The sequence below is a fragment of the Chrysochloris asiatica genome, unplaced genomic scaffold, assembly GCF_000296735.1.
Source record: "Chrysochloris asiatica unplaced genomic scaffold, ChrAsi1.0 scaffold00442, whole genome shotgun sequence".
Lineage (NCBI taxonomy): Eukaryota > Metazoa > Chordata > Mammalia > Afrosoricida > Chrysochloridae > Chrysochloris > Chrysochloris asiatica.
The window spans coordinates 590,819-603,900 of record NW_006408960.1 but is presented as its reverse complement, the minus strand read 5'-3'; the positions used below and the strand labels follow the sequence as shown (position 1 = coordinate 603,900).

Here is a 13,082-nt window from a genome sequence, read left to right as displayed (position 1 = left end):
GGTGGCATGCATAATGGTTTACAATTAGTTGAAAGCCACCACCCCGCGACACCATGAAGGAAGGGTCTGGCAATCCGCTTCCATTAAGATGACAGCTGGTCTACTCACATGATGTCACAAGGTAACTGGACTCAGTGGTTTCGGGTTTGGAAGCTGTGACTTCAGCTAGCGGACCCTGAGCAGACTGGGGTGACAGTCACACAAAGCTTTGGCTCTGCGTTTGGTTGGGCCTAGATCCCCTCCCTCATCCACCACTTTTCTTAACTTGTTACCTGTTTAAAGTTTGGGAAAAAATATTAAGCAAAAATATGGCACTGCAGGAAAAGCACTAGACTGATAACTGCAAGGCTGAGATTTAAACTCAGGGCAGCAGCTCATCAGAAACCCCATACAGGGTCACTAGGATTCAACTCAACATAGCTGAATCGGAACCAACTCAACAGCACTTAATGACACACTAGAACCAAAAGAGCTCTGGTAGCGTAGTGGTTACGAATTGGGCTGCGAGCTGCAAGGTCAGCAGTTCGAAACTACCAGCTGTTCTGCAGGAGAATGATGAGGCTTTCTGCTCCCATAAAGATTTACAGCCTCGGAAACCCTGTACAGGTTCGCTATGACCCCATGGTGCATCACCACCACCACCACCACACCCAAAGGAGGCCTGATGGCACTGTGAGATGAGCATTAGGCTGCTTACTCCTCAGCCCCTCCCCAGGAGAAAGACCCTGCTCCTGTGAAAAGCTGTGGTCTCGGAAACCCTAAGGAGAAGTTCTACTGTGTCCTACAGGGTCGCTCTAAACTGGAGTTCACTCGGTGGCAGTGGATGGTTTACAGCATAAACAAGGAGACTTGGTGGTGTGGTGGGCTAAGAACCAGGCCACTAACTGAAAAGTTGGCGGTTTGAACCCACAGCCACTCCCTGAAGACAGACAAGACAGTCTGCAAGGCACTATGGGGGCCTTTCTATACTGCCCTATCGGGTCACTATGAGTCAGCTGACTCAATGGCAGAGGGTATACAGAGGCTATAAAGAGCTCTGAATAGATGAGTCAGGCTGCTAACCTCAAGGTCAGCAGTTGAAAACTACCAGCTGTTCTGCTCCTGTACCTGTCGGAAACCCTGTACAGCAGGGCCTATACAGCAGGGTCACTGTGAATCAGAACTGACTCCTCGGCGCCTCACCACCACCACAGGTGGTGAACCTGAAACCCATCACCATCAAATTGATTCCAATTCAGCGACCTTATAGGGCAGGTAAATCTGTCCTGCCGGGTTTCCAAGGCTGTAATTGATGGAAACAGATGTCTACCTCTTTTTCTCACATGGCAGCTGATCGGTTCAAATCCCCCAAACACTGACGCTTCGGTTAGCAGCCAGTACTTTAAACACTGTGTAAGCAGGGTTCTTCACATCCCTACCATACGGGTGTCAAAAGGAGTGAGCGAGATCTTTATGGAGAGGGTATGTTTTCCACAAGTGGTCCTGGAAGGAGTGACGTGTAGAAATGTACTTGCAAAGGCACAACTCACCTCAGGAAAGATACTCAGGTAATCTCTATGGAGAAGAGTTTAACATTTCTTTAAAATTGTCATACTGCACATCCATTTTGTAACTTTTAAAAAAAGAGTATGCCAGCAACAATTCTCCATGTCATTAAATACTCTTGCTTACCTTGGTTTGTGTGTGTCTGTGGCGTGGTGATGGTGGCAGATGTTACGTGCCGTTGAGTCACATTATAGGATTGACTTAATGCTCTGGGCTGCATGGTTCCTTTGAACCGCGAGGTTGGCAGTCCAAGCTCCACAGTCACTTCTTGGAAACCCTATACAAGGTCGCTATGGGTCATAACAGACTCAAACGCACTTAACAACAGCTGCTCCACGTCTAAATGGCTCACCATGGTCATTATGTTTGTAGCAAGCATCACTGCACCCATTTCTGATCAAAGAGAATAAATTCCTGGAAGCACACTTACAGGAACAGAGGGTCGTGGTACACGTGGTTTTAAATCTCTTCCCATTTTGCTTCATATGTGGGACCCCCAAAGGCGTAATCAAAGAACAATCATGGGGGCTTATGAGACAGAAGTTCTAAGACAACTGAAAACTGCACTGGTGAGAAAAAGGACAAGAAAGTTGTGTCAGGGAATTTGTTCCCATCATTCTAAGGTAGCAAGGCTGTCCTGCAAGAAGTTCATTGGAAAACCTTACTCATCCACCCCATAGCCTCCATCTTGCCCTTTTAGATGATTTGTTCCCCAAACTCAAAGAACATTCCAAAGAACCATAATTTCAGCACCTCAAAGAATCCAAAATTGCTGTTTTAACGTAGTGTAAATCTAAGAGCCAAGAATTCTTCGGGGAAAGATCAGATGGAAACACTGCCTTCAGAAGTGTATGGACCAAGACGAAAGATCGTTGAGAAATAAAAGCTTCACATTTTGATGTTTTCGTATGCATGGCATTTTGAGCCCAATACTTGGATCCCTGAAGTCCACCCAGAGTCCCAAGGTGGAGCAAGCAATGAGTTTGACTGTTAGCCAAAATGTTGGGAGGTTCAAGCCCACCCAGAGGCACTCAGAAGATGTGGAGATCAAAAAAGTATCCATTGCAAACTCCATGGAACCCAGTTCTACTCTGACACACATGGGAGTTGGAATCAACTTTAAATAACTCCATCCATGGTGGGACCCCAAGTTAAAACATCTAGATACAGATCTTTATTAGGGGGTGGGAGGGGAATGCCCTCACCATCCAGACTGACCAGTCTCCACAGTCCAGTCCCACACTGTTCCTTCTGCCTATGTCCCCCCAGTTTTATGCAGCCGACTCCTTGCTCAGATCTCAGAGTGCGCACCTCGGGAGCACTCCGTTACCCTATTCTCCTAACGACTACTTTGGACGTTACATTTGCTTACTGAATTGTGGGTCTCTTCCACAATAAACAAAGCTTGCTGTTAAGTGCCATCAAGTTAGTTCTGATTCATAGTGACCCTATTTAGGGTTATTTCTAGCTCTATCCACAAACCACATCCAGTCTGCCTTCTGTTTTTGTAAGGGTTGGGAATCCAAGAAATGGTTCTTACAGATGAACATGTATGCTGTCAATCAATTGGAAAACAGGCAATACTAGCTTTGAATCCCTATTAAGCAAAATGTTATTCTCCAGAAAAGGCAAACAACCCTCCATACATCTGGTGGTGGTGTGCCACCGAGTCAGTTCCTACTCATAGTGACCCCGTAGAGGGCTTCTGACAGTAACTGGTAGGTTTGAACTATTGACCTTGCAGTTATCATTCCAGTGCTTAGCCTACAACACCACACCCAGACTCTTCTCATTATTACTAGATGCATAATAAGTACTGTCCAGTCGGTTCCAACTCATAGCAGCTAGTGATTCTGAACCACTGACCTTTTGGTTCCAAGTAACCTTGCGGTCCAGTGCTTATCCTACAGTGCTACACCAAGACTGTTACTAGATGTATTGTTAAGTGCTGTTGAGTCTGTCCTGACTTATAAGGGACCCACCCTGTATAGGGTTTCTGTGGGTAAGTCTGAGCCACGGATCTTGCAGTTCAAACTGACCTTCTGCTCCAGTGCTCATCCTACAGTGCATGTTGTTGTTGTTGTGTGCCGTGGAGTCGGTTCCGACTCACAGCGACCCTGGACAGGGTTTCTGAGGCTGTAAATCTTTACAGGAGCAGAAAGCCTCATCTTTCTCCTGCGGAACAGCTGGTAGTTTCGAACTGCTGACCTTGCGGTTCGCAGCCCGATTTGTAACCACTACGCTACCAGAGCTCCTAAGCATAGTACCAAAAAATTCTAAATATTACTATACCTTGAATTACACCAATAAAAAGTTTGTAGAACTTTCAGGTTTTGTTATGCAAACTAGTTGCTATGAAGTCCACTCTGATTCACAGAAATCCATGTGGGTCAGACTAAGGCTGCACTCCATACAGTTTTCAATGGCTGATGCTTTGGAAGTAGATCACCAGGCCTTTTTCTGAGGCACCTGTAATCTTTAAGTTGGCAGAGAATGCTAGTAACGCTTTGTGCCACCTCCATAAGATCCTCGATTTTGCCTCTTGGCCCTCAGAACCTGTAATATTAGCATTGAGCACTTTACAGAAAACTGCCGACTCCTAGCCTAGACAAATATCCAATTTAAGGATGAAAATTAGTAAAAAATAGAAAACAAAACCAAACCCACTGCCATAGAGTGGATTACGACTCAAAGGTTGGCGCAGCTGTAAATCATGAAGAGAGCAGCCTGATCTTTCTCCGGCAGTGCGCGTTTGAATCGCAGCGGTTAGCAGCCAAACACCTAACCAATCTCGTCGCCGAAACTCACAGCCATCCAGTGGATTCCAACTCGTAACGACCCTGTCAGGATTTTAGCGGCTGTAAATCATTCTCTCCTGGGGCAGCTGATGGGTTTGAACTGCGGGCCTTGTGTTTAGCAGTCCAGTGCTTATCCTACAGCGCCACCAAGGCTCCTTAAAAATAGAAGAGTTAACTATTTGCATAGTAAAAATTTGGGAAGTTCAACAGAGTTCCTAATGGTGATCTCAAGAACCTTCGACGACCAGGTTCCGTTGTCTCCAGTGCGCAAAAGTTGACTGCTGCTTGTAATTTCTTTCACACAATTAGCGTGGCTTAGCGTCATCAACATCTGAAAAGCAACGTAATTAGATCCAGAGGGAAGTCTTGAAGTCCTCTCCCGGGAAGTCTTTCTAGAAAGGAGATCGTGGGCGCCCATTCCACAGGGGCACTTCAAGGCCGGAGCAAGTGGGGAGACGTTCCCTGGTCCAAGTCTTTGACCGGAAGAAACTGATGGGAACCTTTTGGACCCAAACAGCCGTTTCCATGGCTGCCGATGTCTAATCCGCGTACACCCCTAGGCCAAACCGGTCTGGGAGCTGTGACGGGGGTATAAGCCCGGTGCTTTCTATTGAAGCCGCGCGCGGGGTAAACTGATGCCCCGACAAGGACAAAAATTCTCGGGAGCTGCTCGGGTTGCGAGGTGGCCTGTGAGGTCCTGGCCTCGTGAGTTCCTAGCACCGTAAGGACGTCCACGCCATGGCTAACGACTGTGCTAATCGTCTCAGCCTTCCTGGAAGTCACGCGCCAGCTGGTCCTCATAGCGCAGGCGCAGAGTTTTTGCGCACGCGTACCATTGGCCTCGCCCGCGCGTCTGCCCTTCTCGCGCCTCCTTCCTCCCCACCCCCACCCCCGCCTTCTTCCCTCACTTCCGTCGTTTCCTGGCGACGGCCGTAAGTGGTGGGCGGAAACGGCCCACGAGGCCCGCCGTAAACGGCCCCTCTCGCGCCACTTCCGGCCGGCTTCCGCAGACAGCGCTGGTGGGTGATCGTGCGGCGCCGGAGGACGTTCCCCGCGGCTGGAGCCATGGAGATACCACTGCCGCCCGACGGTGAGGCCCAAACCGACCTGAGGACCGTTTCTCTGTTCCCCTAAAGTTCCTCGTCGCCCGCCCAGCCTCTTAGGTTCTCCGCGCCTGCGAGGGGGCGGGGCTCGGCCTCTTGGGTTGGCCTGCGGCCTCTCCGCGGAACCCCGCGTTCGTCGCGCGTGGGTGGCCCCTATCGGGACCCGTACGAGGGCTGCTTCTCCGTGGCATGTCCTGAGAGACCCCGGCCCTGCAGACAGAACGTGGGGCGCCAGGCGCCGGGGATTGAGCGGTTCCCGCTGACACCCCGCGTGGCCTTTTCTCCTCCCTGCAGACCAGGAGCTTCGAAATGTCATCGACAAGCTGGCCCAGTTTGTGGCTCGTAACGGGCCTGAATTTGAGAAGATGACAATGGAGAAACAGAAGGACAACCCGAAATTCTCGTTCCTTTTCGGAGGCGAGTTCTACAGTTACTACAAGTGTAAGCTGGCGCTGGAGCAGCAGCAACGTGAGTCTCCTGCGCTCTCAGGTCGCCCCCTCGTGCAATACCCGGTGCAGGTTCCCCAAAGCGCCTGCTTTTGAGTTTCTTACGTTTTCTCCATGAATCTGGGCAGCTCGGTCTGCACGATCTCCTCTGCTGTACTCAAAGCCCTGCCCGGAACGACTGTCGGGCCACTGTGTGATGGAGAACGGGGTTATCGATCCTGGCCTGCGCATTCCGCTAGTGTTTTGCAGGTGTGAGAATTGAGCTCCGCTGAAGTTCAGTGACTTGTTGAGTGTTTCCCTGGAAGGACGTGATAGCTACTGGCGGAGAGCCTTCACTCAGGCTCTGTCCAGGCCCCTTTGTGACCTCTAGGTACCAGCAGGGGTTTTGTGCATTTCAGATGCCCCCAAGCCAAAAAGACCAAAAAGAATTGGTTGTCTCTTTGGGTCTTTTATTTGCTGTCATGTTGTTTCCGATTCGTGGCGCCCCCTTGTGTGCACTGTACAGCTGTCCCACGGGGGTTTTCTAAACTCATCTTTCAGAGGCAGATCACTAGACCTTCTGGGCACCTTTTGGTGGGTTGGAACACCAACCTTTCCGTTGGTATACATGTGCTTAACCATTTGTGCCACGTAGGGGCTCCTTTTTTGGTTTTAGATTTTGGCAAATGTTGGTTACTGCTGCTTCGTTGGACATCAGGGATTCCAGCCCTGCACTTCAAATAGTTTGAGATGGGGTTGGGGAGATGCACCTGGACTTTGAATAATGACTACATTGTCACCAGGTGATGAGTTCCCTGGAGGGAAGCCCGCCACTTGTCTTGTTCAGTAGCAAATCTCAGCCCTGGTGTGGCGCTGTGGGTTAATACACCAGACTGCAAAACCATTTCAACTACAAGGTCGGTGGTTCAAGCTCACCAGCTGCTCCTTGGAAACGCTATAAAGGGTCGCTGTGGGTTGGAACCGACTCCACGGCACTTAACGGCAACAGCAGTTATGTTACGGAATGGGTTGTCATTGACCCCTGACTTGTGACTCATGTGCACATGGGTTCAGACCACTGCAACCCTAGGGTTATCAGGAGTGGACTGCCAGTCCTTTCTTGCTAGTTTATTTAAGTCTGGCAACTTTGCATTTGTCTGGAAACATACAAGCTTCCTTGGACAAACAGGTGGTCCCGGCTGTGCATGAAGTGCATTGGCTGAGATTTGAACCTAGCTTTCTCGCATGGAGAATGGGAATTCCTTCCTGCACTGCCACTCCCCCTACTGAATGAAGAGGGGCATCAAAAGGGGAATGCTACTTAACAGACCTGGCTGGAGTTGTTGTCCTGCTCTAGCATGTAGCATGTAGGTGTAGGAGTTTGTAATCAGACGGAGTTGACTCAGTGTGTGCAGAGGCATGAGGGCTCTGATGAGCACTAATTCAGGAGCGGCTCAGCATGACTGGAGCAACACACAGACACACACAGACACACACACACACACACCTGGTTGCTTTTGAGGCAGCTCTAACTCATAGTGCGTCCATGTGTGTCAGAAGAACTGTATTTTGTAGGATTTTCAATGGGTGGTTTATCAAAACTTGATCACCAGACCTTTCTTCTGAGGTGCCTCTGGCTGGACTTGGAACAGCCTATCTTTCAGATAGCAGCCAAGCACATTTGCCATTTGTACCACCCAGGGACTCTATCTAAACATTGAGCTCCAGTGTGTATGTGGGAAGGATTGCTCTAGGGTGTTACATGCCATGGGAAAGGTTGGGGTTTCTCCCTGGCCTGGAGAGTCGTCTGGTCCCTGGTAAGATTTGAGGCCTGGAAGGGAAGCAGCTACCTGAAATCCTGGGGAAATGTGTTTACCTGTGGATATCTGGAACAGTCCACTCCGTAGGCCTTGCATACCAGATTAGCACCCACCGCCCACAGCAGTGGGAAAGCGAGGGAGCTGTAGGTGAAGAAGAGTTGTGTGACCATTGTGGAGGGCTGGCGGCAGAGAGCATGAAGAGAGGCTGGGGCCCAGTGAGGCTCTGCGAACTAGTGAGAGATTTATGGTCAAAATTGAGGCGCAGGGCATGTGGGCACATGGGACTTGAGAGGTAGTCTGCTGGTGTTGATGGGGGTGGCCTACAGGGAGAGTGAGGAAGCCACCTGGGACAATGTCTGACTCAAGGTACCACCAGGTGGTAAGAGTAGGGGCTAGGAATCAGAAGCTGCTCTAGGACTTGGTGCTATAATGGGAAGGATGGGAAGCTCACCACTGGGTAAACTAGGGTCAGATGCTGACTCTGACTGTATTGGGGTTGTTGTTAAGTGTCTTCGAGTTGGTTGCAACTCATAGCGACCCTGTATGGGGTTTCTAAGGAGTGTCTGGTGAATTTGCACCGCCAGTCTTGTGGTTCAAACAGACCTTTCGGTTCAGTGCATTAAGGGAAAACTAGCGTGGAAGAGAGCCTTGGGCAGAGTGACAAACCTTTGGGGACCTAAGAGTGGGCAGGGCCAGCTGGAGCCCAGAGGAAGAGGGACTGCTGGGGGTGGGGGGGAGGCCGAAGCTGCTGAGGAGTTAGGCATTTGCCCTGGGAGCTTCGGGAAGCACTGCGGGGGTTTCAGATGGGCTAAAGACCCAGAACCCCACTGTCCCTCACACTGCTACACACACACACACAGTGCAGTCTCCATAGTCAGAGACTGAGCTCCCGGACTTGTCAGATGGCACTAGCAGACTGTCTATGGAAAAGGACAAGGCTGCCCTTTGCATATTTCCCGTCTGATAGTGGTGTTGTTGTTGTTGTTAGTTGTTGAGTTGACTTGGATTCATGGTGATCCCATGTGTGCCCAGTAGAGCTGCTCCATAAGATTTTCACGGAAAACCTTTCCGAAGCAGCTTACCAGGCTTTTGTTTGCAGGCATCTGTGGTTGAGTTGAACTGCCAGTTTTCTGGTTTATAGTCCAGTGACTATTTGTGCTCCGTATGTTGTTGTTAGGTGTCATTGAGTCGGTTGCGGCTCTGTGCACAACAATGAAACCCTGCCCGGTCCTGTGCCATATCCCAGTTGTTGAGCTCATTGTTGCTACCACTGTGTCAGTCCGTCTCATCGAAGGGCTCCCTCTTCTCCTTTGCCAAGTATGATGTTCTTCTCCAGGGACTGGTCCAAAGTACAAGAGACAAAGTCTCCCATCCTCACTTCTAAAGAGCATTTTGGCTGTACTACTACTTCTAAGGAGCTCTGGTAGCGTAGGGCTTACAAATTGGGCTGTGAACTTCAAGGTCAGCAGTTCGAAACTACCAGGAGAAAGATGAGGCTTTCTGCTCCTGTAAAGATTGACAGCCTCGGAAACCCTGTACAGGGTCACTATGAGTCAGAACTGACTCCACAGCACAAAACAACAACAATAGCTTCCAAGACTGATGTGTTTTGTTCTTCTGGCAGTCCATGGTACTTTGAATATTCTTCTCCTACACCATGATTCCATTGGTCTTCCTTATTCCTTATTCCATTCTTCTATGGTCTTCTTACTCATTGTCCGTCTTTCGCATGCATATTATTGTTGTTGTGGTTGTCATAGAGTCAATTCTGACTCTATAGGGTTTCCAAGGAGCAATTACTGGGTTTGAATCACCAACCTTGTTGTTAGCAGTCCAGTGCTTATCCTACAGCACCGCACCAGGACGTACATATTAGGCAATTGAAAATACCATGGCTTGGGTTAGGGGCACCTTAGTCCTCAGAGTGACATAGTGTTGTTGTTGTTAGTTGTTGAATTTGCTCCTGAACAGTTTAAAGAGGTCTTGTGCAGCAGATTTACCTAATACATCATTTGACTTCTTCCATGAGCATTGATTGAGATCTAAACAAAATTGTCTTTTACAACATCTATTCTTTTTTTCTGTTTAGCATGATGTTATTTATTGCTCCTGTTGTGAGAATTTTGTTTTCTTTGCATTGAAGTGCAATCCACACTGAATGTGGTCTTTGATCTTCATCAGCAAGTGCTTCAGGTTCTCTTTCAGCAAGCAAGCTTGCATCATCCATATAGCCAAGGCTGTTAATGAGTCTTCCTCTAATCCTAATGCCACTTTTTTCATATAATCCAGTTTCTCAGATTATTTGCTCAGCATACAGATGGTATTAGTATGGTGAAAGAATACAACCCTGACTCACACCTTTCCTGATTTAAAGCCATTCATTATCCCCTTGTTCTGTTTGAATGACTGCCTCTTGGTTTCTCATGTTGTTGTTGTTGTTAAGTGCTGTCTGATTCATAGTGACCCTGCAGTTTAAACCTACTTTGCAGTCCAGCACATTAACCCACAGCACCACACCAGGACTCCTGGTTCCTCGTGAGCACAATTAAATGTTCTGAAATACCCATTCTTGGCAATGTTATCCATTGTTTGTCATGATCCACACAGTTAAGTGCCTTTGCATAGTCAATAATGCACAAGTTAAGTATCTTTCTGATATTTTTTGCTTTCAGCTTAGATCCATCTAACATCAGCAATGATGACCCTTACTCTACATCCTCGTCTGAATCACCTTGAATTTCTGGCAGCTCTCTGTAGATGTCTGCCCTGCTGCAACTGTTTTTGCATTTCCCCAAAATTTTGTATGCATGTGATATTAATGATATTGTTCGATGATTTCCACATTCTGGTGGGTCACCTTCCTTTAGAACGGGCATAAATATGGATCCCTTCCAGTTGGTTGACCAGGTAGCCTCCAGTGATCCATCAGTTTGTTGAAGGATTTCTGTTTGTATTCTGTCAATTGCTGGAGCCTTGTGTTTCGCCAATGCCTTCAGTGCACTTTGGATTTCTTCCTTTAGTACCATCAGTTCTGGATCATATGCTACTACCTGAAGTGATTGAACATCGACCAGTTCTTTTTGGTATAATGATTCTGGGTGTTCCTTTCATCTTCTTTAATGCTTTCTGCATTGTTCAATATTTTTGCCCATAGAATCTTTCAGTATGACAAGTCGAGGCTTTTCTTCAGTTCGTTCAGCTTGAGAAATACTGCATGTGTTTTTCCTTCTTGATTTTCGAACTCCAGGTCTTTGCACATTGCATTATAAAACTTTGCTTTCTTGAGCTGACCTTTGAACTTTTCTGTTCAACTTTTCTACTTCATTTCTTCCAGCCACTTTAGTTTCTCTGTGCTCAAGAGCAAGGAGCTATGGTAGCGTAGTGGTTACAAGGCAGGATGCTAACCTCAAGGTCAGTAGTTCAAAGCTACCAGCCATTCCAAGGGAGAAAGATGAGGCTTTCTGCTCCTATAAAGATTTACAGCCTTAGAAACTCTATGCAGGGTCGCTATGAGTCAGAACCGACTCCACAGCACACCACCGCCATACTCAAGAACACACTTCAGAGTCTCTTCTGACATCCACTTTGGTGGGGTTTTTTTGTCTTAATGACATTTGGCTGATGATGGTGCTTCTCCAGTCGTCTCTTCCCACAAATGTAGTCAGTTTGATTCTTGTGTATTCCGTTTGGTCACCTTTTATGGTATTTTAAGAAGGTATTTCCAATGAGTAAGTCATTGATTTTGTGAAATTCTATGATTTCCAGCATAATTTCTATCACCAAAGCCCTATTTTCCAACTACTGATTAGTTAGCATTTTAATTACCAACATATCTTGGTAATTATCAATATCTTTTTTGCATGATTGATCAGTTTCAGATTTAAGTTGGTAGAATTCTTCAATTTCATCCTCACCGGCTTTAGTGGTTAGTGCTTACATTTGAATAATAGAGGTATTGACTGGTCTTCCCTGTTGTTGTTAAGTGCCGTTGGGTCAGTTTCAACTCATAGCAACGCTGTGTAGGGAGGGTTTCCAAGGAGGAGCTGGTGGGTTTGAACTGCTGATCTCACAGTTAACAGTCCAGTGCTTATCCTGTAGCACCACACTAGAACACTGGTCTTTCTTATAGGCGTATGTATATATATACTTATCACAGACAGCATTGTACTTCAAGATAGATCTTGAAATGCTCATTTTGATGATGAATGCAACACCATTCCTCATTAATTTGCGTTCCTTTCCAGTGTTTTTTGAGTTCTGGAAACTGGTTTTGGAATCCAGAAAAACAGTTGCCATACTGAACTCTGCCTTGAATGTAACTGGCCCAGAAGATTCCCTTGGAAGCCACTGTTTTGAAGGCCCCTCTAACGAGTCTGAGACAAGTTCATGACTGAGAGAACTTGTCTGAGCTGTCCGCTGATCCCGGAGGCAGCTGTAGACAGGTTTTGTGTGGACTAAGCCTAGGTCTGCATGAGCTGTGGCCATGGTAGCCATTGTTTTTGTGCCTACCCTCATATTACAGACGATTGCCGCACATGGGGTATTGGCTGGAGTCTAGGGAAACCAATCTCCAGGCTGGCTTTCCGTAGTTACCAGGGGGGTGGGGGTGTTTTATCCAGCACCCTGTAGGTTGACAGATGATTGCAACCGGCTGGCACCACCCAGAGACCTCTTAACACCCAGGAGTCTCAGAGACAGAACTTGAAAGCTCAAGGGACAAGCTGGGCAGCCCCAGCATGTTAGGTCAGACAGAGAGGAGTCAGCACAGATGACCAAGGAATTTGCCAGAAGGGGGCAAAGGGACAGGAGAGTGTGTCCTCGGAGTGGCGGGGAGTTGGGACATGGGCCACCCTGGGCTGGGAAGGACATGCTGAGCTCCTGGGGGTGGCGGTGGCAGTAGAGGAGCTGACTCAAATTGCTGAGGAACATGGAGTTGTTGTTGTTGTTGTTGTTAGGTACCATGGAGTTGGTACCGATTGATAGCGACCCCATGCACAGCAGAACAAAACAATGTCCAATCCTGGGCCAACCTCACTATTGTTGCCACACTTGAGTCCATCGATGCTGCCACGTGGCCAGTCCATCTCGTTGGTGAGGGCAGGGGGGCTTCCTCTTTTTCTCTGACCCTCCATTTTACCCAGCATGACATCCTTCTCCAGCAACTGTTCCCTCCTGACAATATGTCCAAAGTATGAGAGATGAAGTTTGGCCATCCTGGCCTCTAAGGAGCACTCTGGCTGCACTTCTTCCAAAATAGATCTATTGGTTATTTTGGCAGTCCATGGCACTTTTAGTATTCTCCTCCAACACCACAATTCAAAAGCATCAATTCTTCTACGATCTTCCTTATTCACTTATCAGTTTTTGCATGCATATGAGGTTATTGAAAAT

The 13,082-nt window shown here is 47.8% G+C and overlaps 1 protein-coding gene across 1 annotated transcript in view; it reads left to right on the top strand.

Annotated features, from left to right (window-relative positions):
* Positions 1-5,408: 5,408 nt before the first annotated feature.
* Positions 5,409-13,082, top strand: part of CHERP (calcium homeostasis endoplasmic reticulum protein) — a 17,493-nt gene continuing 9,819 nt past the window's right edge. The window contains exons 1-2 of the mRNA XM_006877111.1: positions 5,409-5,433; positions 5,741-5,914. Of these exons, the coding sequence (XP_006877173.1) occupies positions 5,409-5,433; positions 5,741-5,914 (199 nt within the window). The remainder of the gene's footprint in view (positions 5,434-5,740; positions 5,915-13,082) is intronic.